Source organism: Ixodes scapularis, unplaced genomic scaffold (genome assembly GCF_016920785.2).
Source record: "Ixodes scapularis isolate PalLabHiFi unplaced genomic scaffold, ASM1692078v2 PGA_scaffold6__148_contigs__length_123643588, whole genome shotgun sequence".
Classification (NCBI taxonomy): Eukaryota; Metazoa; Arthropoda; class Arachnida; order Ixodida; family Ixodidae; genus Ixodes; species Ixodes scapularis.
Genome location: NW_024609881.1, coordinates 70,316,708 through 70,338,944, shown reverse-complemented (window position 1 = coordinate 70,338,944; position 22,237 = coordinate 70,316,708). Strand labels below are relative to the sequence as shown.

General features: G+C 46.0%; 1 protein-coding gene across 1 annotated transcript in view; it reads right to left on the bottom strand.

Moving 5' to 3' along the window:
- LOC8026981 (H(+)/Cl(-) exchange transporter 7) overlaps nucleotides 1-22,237 on the bottom strand; it is a 60,543-nt gene that overhangs the window by 4,841 nt on the left and 33,465 nt on the right. The window contains exons 15-22 of the mRNA XM_029977599.4: nucleotides 20,801-20,970; nucleotides 17,589-17,768; nucleotides 11,802-11,887; nucleotides 8,670-8,784; nucleotides 7,353-7,436; nucleotides 5,785-5,874; nucleotides 3,764-3,847; nucleotides 1,383-1,463 (exon numbers count right to left, since the gene is read on the bottom strand). Of these exons, the coding sequence (XP_029833459.3) occupies nucleotides 1,383-1,463; nucleotides 3,764-3,847; nucleotides 5,785-5,874; nucleotides 7,353-7,436; nucleotides 8,670-8,784; nucleotides 11,802-11,887; nucleotides 17,589-17,768; nucleotides 20,801-20,970 (890 nt within the window). The remainder of the gene's footprint in view (nucleotides 1-1,382; nucleotides 1,464-3,763; nucleotides 3,848-5,784; nucleotides 5,875-7,352; nucleotides 7,437-8,669; nucleotides 8,785-11,801; nucleotides 11,888-17,588; nucleotides 17,769-20,800; nucleotides 20,971-22,237) is intronic.

Sequence of the window (22,237 nt, the reverse complement as noted above, 5' to 3'; positions counted from 1 at the left end):
GGAGCCTACGGCTTCATCTCTTGACTCCTGATCGGCTTCATGTCTCCTCCAAATCGGACGTGCTGATTACGTTCGAGACGAAGCTCAGCCTGCTCGATTTCGACGCCGAGGCTACGGACGACCCGGAGCCGACAGACGCTCCCGTTGAAAAGCCCCTGGACGGCTATCGGCTCCTCAATGTGTCCCCCTGCAAACTCTGGTTGCGATTTTACTCCGCCCCAAATGCCACGGAGAACTACTGAGCTTGCGAGAAGAAGAAATTAGCATCAATCTTCAGTTTGTTGTTAGCTGCTCGACTTGCGGAGACATTGTTGCGACACCGCACTCACCATCAATTGGCAAGTTTCGAGAGAACGAACTCGCGGTGCGTCTCCGTGTCGTTGGAAGAGACTGTGGCATCAGTTTCACAAAGCTCACGTATCATTTCGGGGGCCTCAACACTCTGCCCCGATGCTCATGTAGTTGAAGGTGCCACCAATGACTCGGGTGGATTTCGAGTTTCTGGCATCGTCCGAAAATTAAAAAAAATACAGAAATTGAAACTTGGAATGCATTTTTCTCAGTTTCACTTTTTGGCAGAAATTCTTGTTTTAGGAAAGCCATCGTTTGACATTCTGAATACAGAGGGACATCATAGAAGGTTCTCTGGGACTGAAAGTTTCTGGGGAACAAGATAGACTACTTCACAGTAAAAAAAATCTACTCCTTCATGAAAAAAAAAATTTAACACAAAAAATTTTAAATATTTTTTTTAAACTTTGGGATGTTATTTTTGTCATAATTGAATATTTTGCAATTTATTTGTAATCTAGGTTGCACTGTGGGTATCGTTCTTCACATTAAAGCAAGAAGTTTGCCACCAGCTAATATTATTTTTCTACGATAGACTTCTTAGTGAAGTGTCCTTTTTCTGAAGAGCGAGAACCGTAGCATACTGTAAAGTAAAGCTAAAACTTTGCAGAGTATCCTTCCTCATTGTGCTTAAATAACCCCCAAAATTTGAATCAAATTGGGTGAAAGGTTCGAAAGTTAACTCTCCCAGGCCATATCCCAGACTATGAGACCAAGTTGGCAATGCAAGAATACGCAATAGACAACTCTAATGTCCTATTTACCCGAACACATTACCCTTACTGTCAAGATGACAAAATATATCACTTATCAAGTTGAATTAGGATATCTTCTGCCAAACACAACCACACAGGGAGGGAACAAATTTTGTTTTTCATCTATCAGATAGCCAGGAGACTTTTCGGCACCCAAACTTTGATGTTAAAATTCCCAATACTTTGGTCATCATGTAACCCAAGTAAAACAACACATAAGATGCTCTGAGGTGGATGACAAAACTCAAGACCCTGTCTTCAAAACCCTCTACTTGCCATGTTACTGCTGTTAACAACCACGAGATGACGCAGCCCCAAGGCTCGGAACAGCTTGAAGATCCTCGGCAAAGAGGCAGTCTGCAACCATAAGATAGGATGCAATCATCACTATTACTATCATTAATTTAAATGCACCAGAAGGCCTGACAAGCTCCATGCCCACAGTACATCTTGTAGCAATAGCAGACAGAAACAGAAATATAAATGCATAACCATATAGACCACTACCAGCACAATACTCCATGTTTCAGAATAATCTGAGAAACAGCACAGGTAACATGGTCTCACCATCCCCTTCTCTGTCAAAACATGGTTGATTGATTGAATCGGGCTTAATGGCACCAAGGCATCTTCAAAGGTAGTCCTGATGCTTGTTTGCTTTAAAGGGGTAGTGAAACGAAATTTTAGCGCCGATCTTGTTGCATAAATATGGGCTAGGGACAGGCACCACCTCGGAAATATAAATATTGCGCTGTAAAACACAGGAGAACTAATTTTAAACATAATTAAACGATTTCAAATTCTCATCTGGTGGATGGGGGGAAGTTCTCGTGACATCACTTGTGCCATAATAGCAGCGCCGTTCTGCGGCAATACGGCGTGCCGGCAGAATTCGCCTAGGCCTGAACGCGTTTGCAAAGCCTTGGCGGAGAAAGCCAAAGCCTAGTTGGCCACAGTGAGCTCGTTCTCGTTGCGGCTCTTTGCACGACACGGCCCGAGCATGCTTCTGGCACGGCCGGTATTAGTTGCTGCGAGTCGCGAGCTGCAAGCCGACGTTAAAAAGGATATGTTTGAACTACGAGGGTGTCAGCAAGAGCCACGCAAATGCCAAATACCTGTTCACACTCGGAGCGGACACGCGCGTTTGATCGAAGTGCTGGATTCGCTCTGTTAGACCGCGTTTCGGTAAGCGCTTCTGGACCGATCTTTTACGATTGCAACTCGATACTGACATGACACTCGGCAAAGAAAGGTTAGACCGACATCGCGTAGCTCCCACGAACTGCTATAGCTCGACACTGACGTAGCGTCGAGTCAGAATAAAAATGGCATACTAATAACAGAGTGTACATACCGAGTTGCCAAGGTAATCCATATGGCGTTTATTTGAGCTCTATATCACACAAAACAAGGAGATAGAATCAATGAGAGTCCCTTTTCGACGACAGCGTTCGTCACCGCTGTCTCGGAAAACAATGAGATCGAGATGACAAGGGGAAAATATTGACCTCTGAAATTTAGTTCAGGGATCAAACTACTCATCCGGTAGGGGTCCACAAGGGTCGCGCGGGCATATTCCATTCAGCAGGCCAGCCGGTCATGGACAGACGGTCTTGGCCAAGGACCGCCGGAGCAACGGTGCGTCGAGTCGATGTTGCTGCTAGGCCTACTATATTCTGCCGAGCTCGCTCGGTCGGCAGAATCGTGGCTGTTGTAGCTCTTCTCGTGTGTTTGTGGATCCTGCGTTCTTGATCGTCGTGGTCTGTTTTAAGTACTCCTTCCTTTTTTTCTTGCTGGTTGAAGTCGGGACGCACGAGAAGAGCACGAAGAAAAATAAATGTCCGTTGGTGGCCGATACCAAGTAACTGAGCGATGCTGTCGGCCTTGTTGATTTGATCGTAAAGAGTGCGTAAGACAGCTTCGGAGCTGTCGTAGGATTCTGTCGTAACCTGCGCAAAGGTTACGACAATTTCGTTTCGAGAGCACGGGTTTTCTCTCAAATTTGTCGTACGCACTTTTTTCGTCGTGAATTCGCTTTGAGAATCCGGCCTCGGAGCTGGTTTTGTCAGTGCTGCCGTGGTTGCCGACTTGCCGTGGTCCCGTGGTGCAGCGTGCGTGCAGCCCTTGCACATCTCAAACGGCCACGTTGTCACAGGTCGTAAATCGTCGACGCGCCACCAAGTGGCAACGCTCGTAACCACAACATTCACGCCGTAGCCTTTCCCGACCGGCACAAGTGACGTCACGAATGCGCCCAATATCCCAAGACGCATCGCGCTCTCCGATGGCCGATTTTTGAGCGCGCGCCCAATCGGGCCCATACAGGGTGAAAAATATAGCCATCCGTTCAAAATACAAACGCGCGATTATGATTTATGAATATCATTGATCATATTGAACCTATTTCTGACCATAATAGGTGTATTTCAAGTTTCGCTTCAGTATCCCTTTAAAAGGCGATTGATGCAGATGGACTACCTCTTTCTTGCTTCTAAAGGAGAGTGCTTTTATGGGCTGGTCTTGCCATCTAAGCATTACGAAGATCTTTGAGCACAAGTAATAAGAATCATCTTGTCATTATCCACACTTTTGTGTCGCACTTGCTTCAGAAGGGGCAGAAGTATGCATATTCCCGAGAAGGACGAGACGTGACTCACATGAGAGACGGTGTAGGCCGATGAGTTCATGTAAGGCCGCAAGTCCATGCTGTATTCGCGCTCGTGAACTGACACGTGCACTTGCTGAAAGTAGATGGAGAGAGGAAAATCTGTGCAAAGCACAACACCTCCAAGCACACTGGGTACTTGAAATGCCCAATTAAATATTCCCCACCATAACAAACTCAAAAGCGAGACAGGTTGGAGGACTTAAGAGGTTTCTAAGTTCATCTTTTTTTTGCTATGACTTGATCTGCGTGCTGCAGGAACTAGAATAAACTAAAAATTACCTGGATTCAGACATTGTAGCAGATCTAAGGCACCATTTGATGCACGACGACGATTCAGACCACTTGTTTGTGTGAGATGTGCAAATTGCTAGGTAGGGGATGTTAGGAAGGTATAAAGCCATTTATAATACAGTATAGGCCACTTACAACGTAACCGCTTATAGTGCAGGACTGGGTATAACGCGGCTTTTCTAAACCACCGGTCCGCCTCCCATAGAACTCCATGTAATTACATACCGCTTAAAATGCAGGCGTGCGAAGAGAAATACCGGTTATAGTGTGGTTCCTGGAACAGCCCGCCGACCGCGCCGACCGACCGGCGCAGCGAGCACGCTTCCCTGTGCGACACTAGATAACGGCGCTAGCCGCAAGCGGCACTTGCGGGACACGGAGGTTGCTCGAAGAAGCGGGGAGGAGCGAAGAGAGAGAGGAAAATGTGTGTAAAGCACAACACGACGGAGGGACACACGCACGTGTCGTCCACATGCGTGCGTCCCTCCGCTGCTTTGGAAACAACCGCAACGACAGACCAATCGCAAGTTGAGGAGACATGTTCGCGCGCGTTGCATGGCGGTCGCGTGCCCGCTTCTCCTATCCGCAAATATGGTGTCGGTGGTGTTCGTCGACGTAGACGGCGTGGTGGAGGCTCATTGTTCCGCGTAAAAGCGCTATCCTTGACTGTGAATCTTCGTTGTGTGTCGCTCTGATAACCCAGCACGTACTGGAAGGGAAGATCCACCTACTCGTTTTGCGATGTCGTGGCGGCACTCTCAAGACGGCAGAAACGCCCGTGTCGTCGTGTTTGTTTACTTCGACTAGAGTGGTGCTTTCTAAGCATTTGTGTTTTAGAACATTGCTCGAATTTCTTATTTGGAGCATTTCACGCTTGTGCTCAAGTTGAAGGTATTACTGGCGCGTACCGTATAAAGGATGCGAATTTTCGCGCGTTTTCATCACCGGAGAAAAGTGATTAGGGTTAGCAATCCTCAACGCTTGCAACGTCCGTCCGCAACCCGCGATGCCGTTAAAAGGCTGCGCCAGGCAAAAGTCACTCATTTCTTTCAAAATGTGTGACACACTTGAAACTAGTCTGGTGAAATAAAGACTTTCCTCAAACTAAGCTTTATTTTTCATCTAATATAAAATAAATTGTTTACAAAGGCAAGTTGTCTTATGGCATGCATTTTGGCCTGAAAAATTGATGTTTTGGTTATAGCGCGGTACCGCTTATAGTGCGGATTTTCGCGACTCCTGCGACATACGTTATATGCGGTCTACACTGTACTATATTATATAATTGGAGGGAGGATAGTGCACAACGGGACAACTGGTCCAAGGCTGCGAGGGGTGGTGTTCTTCAATGGTTTTCTTGACGTCTAACAGTCCTCTTTTGGAGTGGGCGCTAACACTAGTATGTGCATTGGTGTTTGCAAGGTCTATAGACCAACACGCGGCCCTGACGTCACACAGCTGCGGTGGCGCTGTTGACGGCACTGCGCATGCGCAGACACTTCAGTTCACGCAAATTCGGTTTCTGCGCACGCGCAGTGCCCACACCTGGTGTGGGCAAACGAGAGCTTGTTTGTAAACAGCATGCTGGTCTATAGGCTTCTGTAATGCTTTACTGCATCTATGCCAAGACTAGGACTTGGTCCTGGCAAATGGGGGTTCCTCAAGATTGAAAAGTTTGAGAACTTCGGAGGACCCTTTCAACATTAGGCCCATCGTCACCTGTATGGTAGGGTAGCGGGGGTAGGCATCCCTGAACTTCTTGATGCCCAAGTTCCGGACACAGCTACCCTCTGCACTGCTGTGGAACATCTGCACACAGAACCAGGTGCAAGCAAAGATGGTGAGCAAGGAATGCCACTGCAACAATGACATTCATCAGGGCACAGTAAGGAAGCCTAACCTTTACGGGAACAGCACTGCACTGCATGGGCCTTTCTCTCGGAGCACAGGGAGAAAGGCGTGCGCTGCAAAAAGCCCTTCCCTCAAAATGTAGGGGAGGAAAGGGCTGCGCTGTACAGGCCTTTCTCTCAAGATACAGGGACAGAAAGGGCTGCACTACACAAACCTTCCTTCAGAGCATAAGAAGAGAAAAGCCTGCGCTGCAAGAGCTTTTCTCTCAAAAATGCAGGGAAAAAGGCCTGCACTGCACAGACCTTTCTCTCAGAGCACACAGAGCTCATCACAGTGTTTTACGAAAGGAGATAGATAAAAAGGCAGAGGTAACATGACACAGGATTTTATGTCCACCGGTGATCTTTCTGGTCTCCTTCTGCACATTGCCACAACTGATCCGCTACAAGCCGCCTCCTGGCATGTCGAGACATGCCAGGAGGCCAATTTGGGCGATAAAGGGTTTAAATCGTTTCGTGAACAACTTTTCGTGAGCGCTTGCTTCGTCGACACTGTTTTGTTTCATGGACACAGAGTCCTGCGGTGTTTCATCAACAGCTCACTTTTCTTTACTACAGTGAAATACCGGGCAAGCGCCCACTCAAACTTCAGTGATAATCACAAAAAATGGGGGATGGGTGCTTGTCTGGTCATCAATTTCACATAGAAATGTACTGTACTGTGCGTATTCTCTCAGATCTTACAAATGTGGGGATGGGCGCTTAATGTGAATGGGCGGATGCGCGGCATTCTATGGTAAGTGCGGAATCTGATCTGGAAGCCGCTAAAGGCTAGCACACGGTTCACTGAAGCGTGTTTTATCCAAAACTTTGGTGCCACCTGACTCCCCGCCCCGCCCCGGCCCGGCCCCGCTTCGCCCCGGCCCCGCCCCGCCCCGCCCCGCCCCGCCCCGCCCCGCCCCGCCCCGCCCCGCCCCGCCCCGCCCCGCCCCGCCCCGCCCCGCCCCGCCCCGCCTTGCCCCGCCCCGATAACCAGGCGAGACGCAAAAAAATTGGTTGATAAGTCAACGAAACGTCTTTCAATGAACTAATTTCCATCGCCACCAAACCGTCGTCACCTAAAAAAAAAAAATAATTTTGCACTGTTTTTACGTTGCACGAAGCTATTCTCACAAGATTTGGTTGTTGGAGAAAGAAGCAATGTTTTTGGCGTTTGAAACATGCCTGTCTTGATAAGGTAATAAATATCTAATCTAAAATGAACCTACATATACCTTACTTCTCCAATAAATGGGGAAATTAGTAATGCTCTGCCGACGCTGGACTTTTTTTTTACTATGGTTCATGAGGTGAAAACGAGCATGGGCGCTGCGGCCATCTTGGAGGCCGTCCCCTTGACCGTTGCGGCAGGGGTGAAGGTGGACTGAGGGGACCCACCTTGTACTGCAGCAACACGATGAGCTGCCATCGCAAGATGATGCCTCTGTAGCGGCCAAAGCAGTGCTCCTCGCTAGACTGCTCCTGCGCAATCGAAAGCGGCACTTTAGCCGACGAAAGCTCAGAAAGGGTTCGTGCTTTCTGGAAAAGAACAGCTTCACTTTTGCTTCAAGGCAGTCTCTTTATGGCCTATACAAGAAACTCGTCAAAAAATAAATAGTCTACATAGTGGGGCCCCTTCTAAGAGCACGTAAAAAGCCAGTAAATAAAAAAAAAAGCGCTGTCCTGTCATGGTTGTTCCTTTACTCTTGTCCAAGTTTCTTTGCCGCTGTTTCCTCCCAAGATGTTCACCTCAAACCAACTAGCCCAACACGTCACATTGTTGCAAAAAAAGAGACTTTAGTGGGGCAGAATTTTCTAATATACAACCACATCAACAGAACGGTGAGCAAAGTAGGCTGCCTTTAAAAGCCAAGATTAGCGTGCAAGCTGCGTCGGCTGAAAATCAATCATAGCTTGTGCGTAGGGTCCCGCGTTTTTGTGTGTATATCGACAAACCCCGAAAAGTAACCCTCGAGCTGGTTTTATTGAAGTGGGAAAAAACCGAAAAACCCCTAATAGAGCCACACTCAAAAAGAAAAAAAACCAAGCCTCACGTGACGAAACGTTTATCTAAAGCTTTATTTTTTGTTGACCCGGAACACAACCTCCATTTCATTACCCGCGAGGCTTCCTTCTTTTTTTGCGAACCACTCCCCTTATCTTGCTCCTTTCTCGTAGTTTCAGGGATGAAAAAAGATAGCTAAGCATTAAACTGAAAATAAAGGTTTAAGCGGCAAACTTCTGCCAGAAACAAAAGAAAGAATGAGCATCGAGAAAGCAGCAGCGAGCATCGGCAAGGCCACGTTGGGCTCCTTATCTACTACGCTTGGTTTACCGAATCTTCGATTCAGAACGTTCGAGCGTCGATTACTTGGGGTAAGAGTAAACTTGAATCTTCTAAAGTACCGAGTAAAAGCTCTTTCTCAACCATGCACGTGGCAGTATCGGTACTGGGACATCTTCCAAGTGTTTCCAGTCACGCACGTGCACCCCAGAGGTTAGCGAACTGCAAGCCCGTATCACGTTTCTTTTGACACAAGTTCCCCCAAATGCCACCGCTTCGTTCGACACTGAAAACAATCCCCCGAAAAAAAACTCAAAATCCGTGCGAATCCCCAGGAACAGCCCTCGAATTTGAAAAAAAATATAAACCCTGAAAACACGGAGTCCTGCTCACGAATGGCACGAGCGATCATGGGGACGGCGCAAACTCACTTCCGGAGTGTCCACGACCGGGAAGCCATTGTGGGGGCAAGAGGCCAGCACGTCTATGATGTTCCCGACGTTCTCCACCATCCGGAAGGTGATCACGGGGTAACCCATCACCTCCCTGCATGGAGAATGCAAGTGGCATGACTGAACGAACAATGTGAATCGATACAAAGACAAAAATATGACACCTTCTCTCTGGCTGTTGCCAAAAGAGATGCGGTGCGACAGTATTTAGGATCCTTTGCAGCTCTTCGGATGTTTGTTGAGCTCTCTCTGTGCACATCAGCGGGGAGCCGTGTTTGTGCCAATTCTGCATATACCGTACTGACCAACGTATAAATTGAGAATTTTTTTTTCCATTATTTTGTCGGCGTGTTTTATGCGACGACGTGACTTATTTGCAATCTTTTTATAAATAGAAACTTCGACTGCACGAATCTGCCATGGGGATTACATTTCTAGCTTTAATAATTGGCAGGAATATTGAAATTGGCTCCCGCTTCCATATATATTGCATTTGCAATTAACATATGTAAGCTTATCGATGCAGATTTGCAGTGCCAACCGTACAAGTGCAACTTATACGATGGTGCAACTTATAGACAGAAAAATATGGTGACAGCCAATACAGCAATCAGGTTTTCCGCTAAATTTAGCTAATGAGCTGCAACGAACATCCTTCAGGGATAAAAATTCTGTTGCATTTCACAAAAGAGAAACATGAAAGCATTTCAAGCATACTGATAAATGATAACCTTATCACAGAGCAGCCGAGACAGTAAACACTCGTAAACAGGTGCAAAGTGTACTGGGTGTTTCAGCAAAGACTTCCGTTAATTTCTACCTATTCGATGGTTGAAAAAAAAAAAAAAAAAACTTTTTGGGAACAAACTGCTAGTCACAGCAGACTTTAGGGATGTCAAAAGACATACTAATTGGTTATATAATTACCAAGAAGAAAATAGATGGTTCCTAAATCAGTCAATTCCTAAAATTGACTGATTTAGGGGTTTTAGAGGGCGCTCGGCAGGTTTTTGATTAGAACCATGTCTCCTTTCACTCATTCAAAAGTTAAATAGTAAACTTCGGTTAATTTTTTTTAGCTAATTAGTAAGTTTTCCGCAATCTCCGATGTCCACCGTGGCTGGTGGTTTGTTCCCGAAGTATTTTTTTCTCAACTACCATATTAGTAGGAATTTTCGAGTCTTTACTGGAACACCTGGCATATGCAAGGAAATAGAGAATAACACAAACTTTTGCACAACCTATAAGGTAGGATCTTGCACAAAATCTAAAGCTCAAAAATGTTTTTCTTTGCTGTTTAAAGCATTCTTTAAAAAAAAAGAAAAAAAAAAGGCAGGAGTAAAAAGAAAAAAATGGGGGCAGTGTTTTTGAGGTGTCTAGCTACAGACCACTTCGAAGCGCGATGGAATTGCCTTTCTTCAACAGAGGTCATATTCCGATTAAATTCACACGAAACCTCTAGGGTGGTTTCATGTGACATACCGTATTTACTCGCACAATGAACGCACTCGCGTAATGAACGCACCCCCCAAGTCGGCTCTCAAAATTTTGAATTTTTTTTTTCACTCGCGTAATAAACGCACCCCCAACTCGGACGTCAAAATTTTGACCCCCTCCTCCCACGCGCGCGAAATGAACGCCCTTTTTTATCCTGGTGCAGCGAGGTCGCGAATGCATGGCCAGCGTGGTCGAACAAAACGCCTTGAAAAAGGCGTTAAAAAATTCGCAAAGATCCAACGGAAGCAAGAAAAAAAAACATGCGAGAGGAGCTTTTTTTTTGTACAGCGCTGTCTGGACTTTGGGTTCGCGCGCTGCCGCGCGCAAGGAGGTAAGAAAGAGAAGCGCTCTAAGCGAACGAAACAGCTTGCATAAGGCGGCAAAAAGAAAGAAAAGGAACCCAAGGAACTAAGAAAAAACAAAAACAAAGATGAGCTTTTTTTTTTTTTTCTTCTTTTTTTTTTTTTTTTTGCACAGCGCAGTTTGGTTACGGGGGGTCGCGCGCAAGGAGGTAACAAAGAGGAGCGGAGAAGCCCTCTAAGCAAACAAAACGGCTTGCGAAAGGCGGTAAAAAAAAAAAAAAAACTGAGAAAAAGAACAAAAAAAAAAAGCTTTTTTCTTCTTTTTTTTTTTTGCACACTGCAGTTTGGTTACGGGGATTGTGCGCCGCGCGCAAGGAGATAAGAAAGATAAGGGGAGAGCCCTCGCCTAAGCAACGCCTAAGCAAACAAAACAGCTTGCGAAAAGCGGCAAAAAAAAACAAAACAAGGAATTAAGAAAAAAGAAAACAGAGGATTTCTTTTTTTTTTTGCACAGCTTAGTTTGGTTACGGAGTCGGGCGCCGCGCGCAGAGAGATAAGAAGTTACTTCGATTTTTCAGGATAATAAAAGGTTCATTATGCCAGTAAATAACCGACACAAAAATTTTACTCGCGTAATGAACGCCCCCCCTAACTTTGCATCGATTTTGCGGGAAAAAAAGTGCGTTCATTCTGCGAGTAAACACGGTAGGTACTTCTGGATCAAAATCTCGACAGAAGATATGTTGATGAACTTTCACTGTATGCCTTTCTTTAGATGGAGGCCATGTTTTCGAGCTCAATCAAGGTTGTTTCTTTTTTTTTTTCAAGCATGATTGACTGCATGTTTTGAAGCAGCTGGGAACATGAGAAAGGATTGACTGGCACCCTATTTCTATACATACCGGTCTGTATTTGGACTTAACAGAAGACTGTGATCGAGAAGGCGACTCGTTGGCGTACTTAAAGGCTCCCTCAGATGCCGACACCGAAGAGAAACAAATCGAAATAAACTGTGATTCGTGCAATCAAAATACGTCCACGATCGTATTGAGTCCCGTCGGCGACAAGGCCCCTCACCACGTTTCGGCGTTTCGCCAACGCCGAAAACAACGCCAATAACAAAGCGTCTTTGCGTAAACAAACGAGCAAAAGTGGCAGACACCCTTTGTCAACATGGTGCAGTGTGGCCTACCGGAAGGGAGATGGTGTTTTGCGGAACTACACCATAGTGGGTTCGTCTGAACTTTGAACTCTGCGGTTCGAGAAACGGCGCCAAAGGAAGGGTAGAGGAAGGATGGCGTCCCTCCCTCACCTGGCGGAGATGTGGCTTGACTTGGAGGGCGCCTCCCAGCCCAGGAAGGGGACTCCCGCCAGCTGCAGATGGATGTCGTACAGACCCTGCAGCGACAAGAGGATGCTCACTGTGAGCCACGTGCAGATTGTGAACTGTACCCCGTGGTATGCGTGAGGTTTCACCCTATCTTCCAGACCGCAGGTAAGTCACAATGTTGTACAGGGTGTTTCTTTTTTAGGCTTTAGAGATTGTTTTTATTGTAAAATCTGCACTAATCCGCTCTGTGCAGTGGTGGCCAGGGGCACATAATATATGGGGCTAACTGTCACAAAAAGTTGGACCATTAACTGAAACCTGCCAACTTTTTAATTATTAAAAAAATAGTTCCAATTACAAATTTGCTTAGTGTCAGTGAAAACCACTAAATCAGTACAGTCGTTGAAAGATTTTTCGGACTTCGCAAGGACCAAAAGAATATCCAAATAATAGGGCAGTTAAAAATTAAACGCGTTTACAACACCCTGTAAGGCCGAATTAGAGTGCCGCTCTTGAGGAGGAGGAGGGAAGGGTACTCAGGGGAGGGTATACCCCTCCTCCCTCTTCCTCACCTCCTCATCCTCCCTGCTACTCCTCCCCTCCTGCCTCCTCTTCATCCTCCTCCCCTCCTATTCCTGCTCCTTCACCTCCACCTTTACCCCTCATCCTTCAAGCTCCTCCCCTCCTACTCCCTCCTCCTCATCATCCCTCCTACTCCCCTCTTCCCCCTCCTCCTTCCTCCTCCTCCTCCCCCTGCCAGTGCATTATGGGACATTGACGCCGCGCATCGCATTATGCGACAGTGACGCCGCTCAAGCCGGAAACGGGCGCCTAAGAGCTGCGTTCTAAAAAATCAGCACATTAAAAAACTTGCCTTTAATACGTCTAAGCAGGCTTAAAAAAGCCTTCAACGGTGCCTTGCTTCAGGTTACACCTCCGCTTGCGTTCAGCCACTTTCTATCAGCTAGAGAATCGCTGCCTTCACTTCTAGCGTTATGGTCAACCACTTTCCACGCTTCTTGGCGACACTTTGCGGCGGCGGAAGAACAGATAGGGCCCCGAAGTCCAAGCCAGCGTAGTCCGAAAACACGATTCACTGAGACGAGATGAGAGGCGCAAGTCCACGACTGCAGAATGGAGAATGAACAAAGCAAAATGATAAAACGATGACGATAATGATGCGCAGCTAGAGAAAAAAAAGCCGTAGCATAGGGCCACCTAGCAGCAGGACTTAGCGGTGCTCAGGTAGAGCTGCCAAACAAAGCCAATCCATGTGTAACCAACATAGAATGATCGCTCGCAACGATTTTGTCCTAAAAACTGAACTTTCCGACCTCAAGCTGCCTGAAACATCGGTTGTGAATATGAACTATTTCTATCAGGTGGGTCACAGTTCCTCCTTTAAATCCGAAATATCGAACAAGTCCGAATGATCGCCGTTCGAAAAATCAGTCGGCGACAGTAAATTTAGAAAGATGTGCAGCTCGCGAGAGGCGCAATGGTGCGCTTTCTGAAATTTACTGGTTTATTTGTTCTTGATGATGCTCAGCAAGTTTCTAACTAAAACCACGTTTATTTTCACTAATTAAAGAGTTAATTAACAAATTTTAGCAAAAGTTTCTACTTATTGTGATGACTAGCCCCCTATATTATGTCACCCCGGCCGTACAATCCACCTGCACAGACTGGATTAGTATAACTTTTACGGCTTATTTTAAACAAATCTGTGAAGTCTAAAAAAAAGCCATTCTGTATAATTTATGTTCCCCATAAACATCCATTTTCTTGAAAAAGTTGTCACATAAGTCTCGTTTTCGTACAAGTCACACTTCGCTGTACAATCGGTGCAGTGAAACTGCATTGATAAGCTCAAGAATGTGCATCGTGATTGCGATATAAGTACAACTGGGAGCAGCCTGTTTTAATATTTTCGTCAACAAATCAAACAAAATATATAACCCCAATAGTTACATTAAACCACAGCTCCTTCTGACATTATAAAAAAAATTCGTACAAGACACAACTATGCACGAGACACACTGATGCAAGTCAGTGCGTCTTGTACATTTTCCGGTGCACACCGGAAAATGTGGTTTCTTTATATTACACTCATCTCGCAAACAGAAATGGAACAGAAATCATACAGTTAAACCTCGATGGAACGAAGTCGGTAAAATTCGCAATTTACTTCGTTACATTGAAATTTCGCTAAATCGAAATTTGGCTTTAACATGCGAAAAAAAAATTCCGAAACATTTTACGGGTATGAAAACTCACCGAAAATGACATTTATTTAGGGGCAAAGTAGTCCGCTAGTTTTGCTTGCGCCTTGTCTGACAGTAGCAGTGGCGTCATACGGCCAATACGGCGTTCGAGCGCCCAGAGCGCTTGCACGGCATCTTGCTGCCCATGCGACGCCGTGTACCTCCTCAGTACGTCCATTGCGTCGAGCACTTCCCGAGTGCTCGTGATCTCGGCAGTTTCTTCAGGATGGCGTCCAAAACATTTGCTTTCTCATCCAAAGAAATAACTTTACGTTTACTTATGGCAGCAAGCACGTGAGTGAACCGCCCGGTTAAAAAATAAAGCTGTTTAGTTTAGGCGGTGCTAATGTTTCCAACCTACACAGCACTCTTGACCGCACAGTTTACTTGCCCCCTTGCGCCCACAGTGTGCTTGCGCCTTTGCTTTACATCACGCTCGCAAGACGATAATCGGTCTTCTCGGTCTTCTCCTAGATGGCACTGCCCGTGCGGTCGCGCGGTCGCGCCATCACGTCGCTCCCCCGCTGAAGTTGGCTCCCGCGCTACCCGCGATACAGTGGAGTATGATGATCAGTGAATGTCAGTGGTGATGCTGTTATGCCGTGTTAACTTTTTGCTCGGCATTTTCTGGCCAGCCTCGCGGAATCCGCTTTGCCGCATGCCTCGCCGGCGCTACCTGCGCCGCGTCCTCGGGCAGCCTAGGAACGTTGGAAGGCCTGTCCCCGTGAAGTAACCTATCAAGCGATCGCGTTTGCGCATAATTTTTTTTTTTTTTTAGCCACAATTTTTTTGCGAAGTTGTTTTTTAGAGTTGATTTATTTATTGCCTTCTATGGCAATGGCGCTTCGTTATATTGAAATAGCAGCAAAATAGACTTCGTTATATAGAGACTAAAAATACATGGGGTCTATGGGCAAGAAATTATGAAAAATAAAATACTTCGTTAAATCGAGGATTTCGTTACATTGAAGTTCGTTATATCGAGGTTCGACTGTATTACAAATGGTTTTTATGGGAAAAGATAGGCCAATGCAAATATAGCAGAGCCTCAACTTCAGCTAATAGATGATCATCATCATCGTCATCTATTGAGCCCATGTAAGCCTTGCAAAGGGGTGAGGAGTTGCAGGACGTAATTGCATAAAAGCAGACCATAGAAAGTTAACATCGAAAGTTTGTAATATAAAACATCTAACTATCTGTCATACAAGATAATACACCTACAAAGTATTTTTATGAAAAGCAACAAAAGATTAGTCGACACTTATGCTGTAGGTGCAAGGGCAAATAGTTGATTAGTTGTGTTATAAATATATGAAGTCTGCTATTCAATTGCTTCTACTTGCCCATCAAGGATGGTTGGATAGGAGGTGGGGTAACCTTTTGGGACATTTCAATGTGCCTTTCTAGGTAAGAAAAATGTTAGTTTAAACCTTCCTTCAGGATAACCGCTCCGTAAGACCTCCACAACAATGTCGGACATGTCTACAACTTAAGACATTCCCGTAAGTCTTGACACTCAAAGCGAGTTTGGGCGCACGTCCCTGCAAATGTTCACGTTGAACAAATTTCACAGTGCGACCGTCTTCTTTTAATTTTTTTATGCAAGGCTGTAAATGATGCCACAGAGACCCTTTCTACTTTTCAGCCGAGTTCACTTACAACCAGCAAGTAAAAGCCGCTAATTGTAATCAGGCACATTCCTTCTGTGTATAGACCTGTAAACGAAAGCAGGGAGAGAGCAGTGTAGCAGTGTTACCAGGAACAAGCGATCGCCTTTTTCTTTTTCCTGCTTTCTCTTGCACCTGGCAGGCTGTCAATAAAACTACCAGTGCAAAAGAATCTGTTAACTTTGGGCACATGCCTAGGCAATCACTATTGGTGTTAATCATAGCCCCGCTTGAGCAAAAAGTCAAAAAGTGCCGACGTAGTGTTTGCACTAACTGTGCAGCAAAGAGCACTCCTCTTTCCACTCCAGCACTTTCTATTCAGATGCAAAAGATGAGACTGATCGGCCATTTTGGAGGCACTGTAAATCGAACGTCATCCTCGCTACGGTTGGGACTGCACTCACCTGCGAGAAGAAGTTGCCAACCGACTTGGCGACGTCAAGGCCGATCGCAATTGGCAGGAAAAAGACCTCGTTGCGGGACTCACAAATACAATATAACCTCTACATTTTTGCGCAATTATTTCGTTATATACCGCAATCACTTGGATGGACTATTGACCAGCACTCAATCGTTATCAATTATGGTTAGGCAAATTATTTACGTATACCTTATTCTCCAAACTATAGTCCGCAGACTATAAAAGTTGAAATTTTACCCGATTCAGACTACAGGTTTTTTTGTTTTTTTTTCTAGATTGTTCACTGTTATAAGAAGTGAAGAATTTTATGAAAAAAGAGTATATTAACAGGGAGTTTTAGAATAGCATATGCAAAGACTTTACATACCCAAGGAATGGCGGCATCGCCACTGCACATGCCAAACACTAACCGCGTCTTGCGCGCGCTATTTTTTGGAAGCAGCGCGCGTATGCAAAGAGCCTTTGCGCTCCTTCAAGAAGGATTCTAGACATGCGAGGAGTTGGCTGCAGCCAAGACCAGCAAATTTAGAAAACGGCGGCTTCCAGGACCATGGCCACTTCAGCGGCTGTCGCGAACGCGACGTCGACGGCATCCTCGTGACCATGATTTCCAACACAAGATGACATTGCACTTCTACGAGAGGTGCCTGTCACAAACGGTTTGGAAGACCCAGCAATGTGAGCAACGAATGCCGGCAACTTGCTGCTTACCACCCGCAAACGTTTTTTCGGCGAAGGTACAGTATGCGTAGCTCAGCGCACGACACCTCTCTTGCCAACCAAAGAAATGCAAGCGGACACGACTGGTAGATTCCAATTCTTACATTTAAACAAATCCAAAATGTTACTTCGGGTCAAAACACTGGTTCTTTCTCGAGTTACAGCATTTGGTCCATGAAATAAAAATCGTTACTGTATGCTGGTGGAATTGCAAGCGCGAGATGCTCGGGTTTTTGCATCGCAGCGGAAAAACACAATTCTAAAGCTTTCTTGTGTGGCATGTGCTAACGCAAGGACTAAATTTAGCGCTAACGCAAGTACTAAAATTGTGTATGTTATTCTAGAACTCCCCAATGTTAACTTATTTATGATACAAGCTTCTTTGTGAGCTAGTGGAGCAGGCATTTGTCAAGGTGTGCTGCGTACAATAATTTTTATGCTCGGATCGGGCACTAAATGCGAACTAGGCATCGATGCGGACTACCTAACCAAAAACTTAGTTTCGACTCCAAATTTTCACTTCCGGAGTACGGTCCATCCGGACCGTGCTCGGGGACTACAGTCCCGGAAATAGGGTACATGTGTTTCGATTTTCAAGTTGCTCATTCACTTCCCGTTTGGGGGTAGCGGGTGAAACCAATTGGTCATTTTAGGGGCACCGGAAATCGAGCGCCTTCATCGGGACGGTGCCCACCTCGGAGAAGAAGTCGCCGACCCACTTGGCCACGGTGAGGGCGATCATGATCGGCAGGGCGAAAGTGATGTTGCGGGTGGCCTCGATCAGGATGACGCTCAAGCTCAGGGTCATCCTCACCACCCCTCCCAGCGTGGCTGCCGCACCCAGCAGCGCAAACTTGCCCGGGTTCACCCACGTCTGCCACGGGCAAGGACATGGGGCGGCGGTCACCGTTTGAACACAAAACGTGCACGTGGTCGGCTCGTGGCACTTCACATACCGCACCATCTACGAGGCGATTCTGGTACTGCATTTCACTAGAGAGAAGGTTTCGCTGTATTTGCAAGACCATACATACCATACCGTATTTACACAATTGTAAGTCAACTCGATTATAAGGCGACACACACACATTGCACATCCGAAAAAAAAAAAAAAAAATCTTTAGACGCATATTTTACTGCGAACATGTGAGAACGGCAAAGTATCTGTTTTGAAAGCCCAGCTTCCAACACGTGATCAATGCCTTCTGGCGTGCCTTGGCTGCGCATGCATGTGCGACGTGCACGAGATGCCCAGGCGTTATTGAAACTAGGAAGTTCACACTGGAGGCAGGACAACTGAAACTACTGCTTGTCGTTCTCACTCCGTCCGAAACTAGATTACGACTCGTCTGCACTGGTGATGTCAGTCCCGTCGTCATCACTGCTACGTTCTGGAAGCACGTCGTCGGCGTCGTCCAACACAATTTCCCACTTCACAAACGAGAGCATCAACCGCATCTTCCACGCTTGCTCGGCGATCACGTTGCACGTCACGGGTAGGGACTGATTGCACACTTTTGGGGCGTACGTTGCAAGCCTGACCTCCAACTCCGGAAAGCACAACCACCTATCCAGACTTTGGCTCACGCAAGCCTCTTCGTTTGTCATCAGAGCTTAAGATCTTGCGCCTTTGCAGGCTCCACTGGAGCATCACCTGCTCCAACGGGTCGAACTTGCGTCCAACAGCAAAGTTTTTGGTTACTTCTGGGTGAAGAATGTCCATAAACGAGCACCGAAAACCTAAACTGCCCGGATCATGCGTGTCAATGTAAAAAATGTAGTTAGCGCTCCAGCACGATCTCAAAACTCGATCAAACGACATGCGACCGTGAATTATGCGGAAAACTGTGAAAAGAGGGTGTGGGGAGTGAGCCGTGAGGCTGTTCCAGCGGCCTCCGGCAATGCTGCCTCCAGAGTGGCTCTTACAAGGAGTGCCGGCACCCCCCGAAGGCCGTACATTCAAGTTAATTTGCAAATCGCCATCAATAATATTGTATTTACTCGCACAAAATGAACGCACTCGCGTAATGAACGCACCCCCCAAGTCGGCTCTCAAAATTTCGACTTTTTTTTTCACTCGTGTAATAAACGCACCCCCAACTTGGGCGTCAAAATGTTGACCCACTCCCCCCACGCGCGCGAAATGAAGGCACTTTTTTATCCTGGTGCAGAGAGGTCGCGAATGCATGGGCAGCGTGGGCGAACAAAACGCCTTGCAAAAGGCGTTAAAAAAATTCCCAAAGATCCAACCCACACAAGAAAAAAAAACATAAAAAAAGCTTTTTCTTTTTTTTTTTGCACAGCGCAGTTTGGACTTTGGGTTCGCGCACCGCCGCGCGCAAAAAGGTAAGAAAGAGAAGCGGAGAAGCGCTCTAAGCGAACGAAACAGCTTGCGAAAGGGGGCAAAAAGAAAAAAAAAACTACTAAACTAAGAGAAAACAAAACAAAGAGGAGCTTTTTTTTTTTCTTTTTTTTTTTTTTGCACAGCACAGTTTGGTTACTGGGGTCGTGCGTCGCGCGCAAGGAGATAAGAAAGATAAGCGGAGAGCCCTTGCCTAAGCAAACAAAACAGCTTGCAAAAGGCGGCAAAAAAAAAAAATTAAAAAAAAAAAAGTTTTTTTTTTTTGCACAGTTTAGTTGGTTACAGGGTCGGGCACCGCGCGCAGAGATAAGTAGTTACTTCGGTTTTTCAGGATAAAAAGTCCGTTCATTATGCGAGTAAATAGGGACGCAAAAATTTTACTTCGCGTAATGAACGCCCCCCCCCCCCCCCCCCCCAACTTTGCATCGATTTTTCAGAAAAAAAAGGTGCGTTAATTCTGCGAGTAAATACGGTACTCGTTTGTGAAAAAAAAAATTTAATATGAGCACACAGAATAGCGCAATGCTATAGGTACAGCCGGCTGAACTCATAACAAGCCGAGGTGTTCTTGATAACGTGATTGTTTTGTTTTTTGTTGGCAGTGGAATGCTTTAGTTCGATTAAAAGTTGACCTCCCCCCCCAGTACAGATTTTCAAAAATTTAGAAATGGGTTGACCTACATTCGTGTAAATATGGTACGTAGCGTCCTCAAAAAATGGTTGTTTGAAGCATTGTCAAACAGTTTTTTTCGAGCCAAGAAAGAATGATGAGAAAAAAAAAGGAAATATACGGAAACGCCATAAGTCCCACGAAAACCCAACAGATGGAGACAGTTCGTTCTCTCGTCGTAAGAGATCCTCAGAGGTTTTAAGGCACGGGGTCGTAAGCGGTCACAAGTGTCTGAACTAGTTGTTAAAGTAGCACTCCAGCGATTTTTTTAGCTACCCCAACAAACTTTATTTTCGGAATCACCGGCCTTTCATTTTTCCACAATGCTATTCAGTATAGCAAAATTCAGAAAGGTTATTGTGCCAACTGAACATGATGCCAAAACCAACATTCAAATATACCCACACTTTTCAGTGGCATGATGTCAGAGGAAGGCAGGCTTGCAGGTCGAGCGGGCAGTCTAAAAATGGATTTTGCGGAGCATTTGTTTCGTGCAAGAGCACAGGTGTTGAGCGAGCTTCCAAAGCATTCATTTGACAGAATGAAACTGCTTGTAGTCAGATGGGAACAAAGTCTACAACCCAAGGGAGTGAACCCCTGCCTTCTGCTAACGTCACTTTTTCATCATTGCCAGCAGAAACTTTCACTTTGAAAAACACGGTGAAAACCAAACTTGTAATTTGGTATTTTTTGTAAAAAAAAAATTATTTTGGCCATATTTCGGTTACTATTTCTGCGATGTTTGTTGGTGTGATTAGCAAATTTTGGGGCAAATCGGGGACTACAAACAAAATGCCAGAGTACCCCTTTAAAGTGCCGCGTTTCTCATCCAGCATTAAAGAGGAGCGCTCGAGGCGATCTGTTGGGCACTCACGGCTGTGGGGAAAATGGCGCGCACGCCAATGCCGAGCAAGCGGCCCCAGACGGCCCCCACGAGCAGGGTGGGGATGAAGACTCCGCTGGACACGCTCAGCCCGTACGTCCAGCAGCTGAGGAAGAAGTACACCACGAAGAAGCCCCCCAGCGTGGCGGCGCTCCACGTCCCTGCAGGGCCGTGACATCACTCGTCAGTGAGGGTTCCACGTTTTCGGGGTTCATTTCACTTAGATTTTTTCTTTGAATTTGGGGATGTTTTTGTGAGGGTTTGCCTCTTCTTCTACTAGATTCGACTTTTTTGGGTGTCAAACAAAAATGCTGGCTATTTCTTTGGCGTTTGCCTAAGACACTCTAAATGAGTGGCACTTATGGGGCAGGGGCCTCTTTGCACCCGTCCCTTTGCACGCGCAGTAAGGGGTCTTCTCAAGGGCACGTTGCGAGGATTTTGTGAATATATGAAGCCGTTAGTGTCACGTGACTCTGTGATGTCACATGATGTCACGTGACAGTGTGACGCCACCGAGGCTTTATGCCCTGGGCAGAAAATCACCGAAAATGCCACAAACTTTTAAAGATCGGGGTCTTTCGGGGCTTATGTTTCGGAAAATAAGACATAGGTGTGAGATTCCCCGGGTTCCGGGGAAACAATCTATAAGGGCAGAACTGTCGAGACCGAATACACCTGCATTTCAAAATCGGAACATTTTTCTGCGCAAAAATTGCCGACTCAGGGTCCGGCTGCTCTGGGTTGCTTCCACTTTCGTTTCTTTGGTTCCTTTACGATGACAAAAAAACAAGCTGAAATATCGGAGAAATACTTAGTGTGAGGCTCGCCTCGTAAAAAAACGAATAGTACAAAATTTAAAATTTAATTCGTACGAACGCCAGACCACCAACATTACCGTAAAATACCGAACATGCATCCAGTTCGCAGAAAACGTCCTACCCCCTGCTTTCGAAACATTTAAAACAGGCAAACGACATATCAAGTGCCCAGCCCATCTAACTTTTGAGCCCACTGAGCCAACAGAGGTGCTCTTCTGTGCCTAACTATTTCTCCGAAAAATCGGTGTGAAGCAACGAGGTTTACGCATGTGTGTCGGTGCAGAGCGGTAACGCTCGAAGCAGGAGCTGCTGGCGCAAAGCAGGCCCGTCGAGGACGTCACGGCTGCCTTAAACACTGGCAGTTTTGCCAGACCCTGACACCACCCATCAAACGAGGGTGGGACTATCTCACCACGAGCCCCAATTCCTGCTCTTGGACCTAATGAGCGACCATCCCCATTCTTTCGTCGGTATCTCAAACTTTTGCGAGGCTCAATATTTTAAGGTATGTCAATGTAAAAAAAAAAAAAAAAAAAAAAAAAAAAAAAAAAAAAAAAAAAAACCTGAAACAAACGAAGGCAAGTCACGCGAGAATGGAATCTGCGGCATC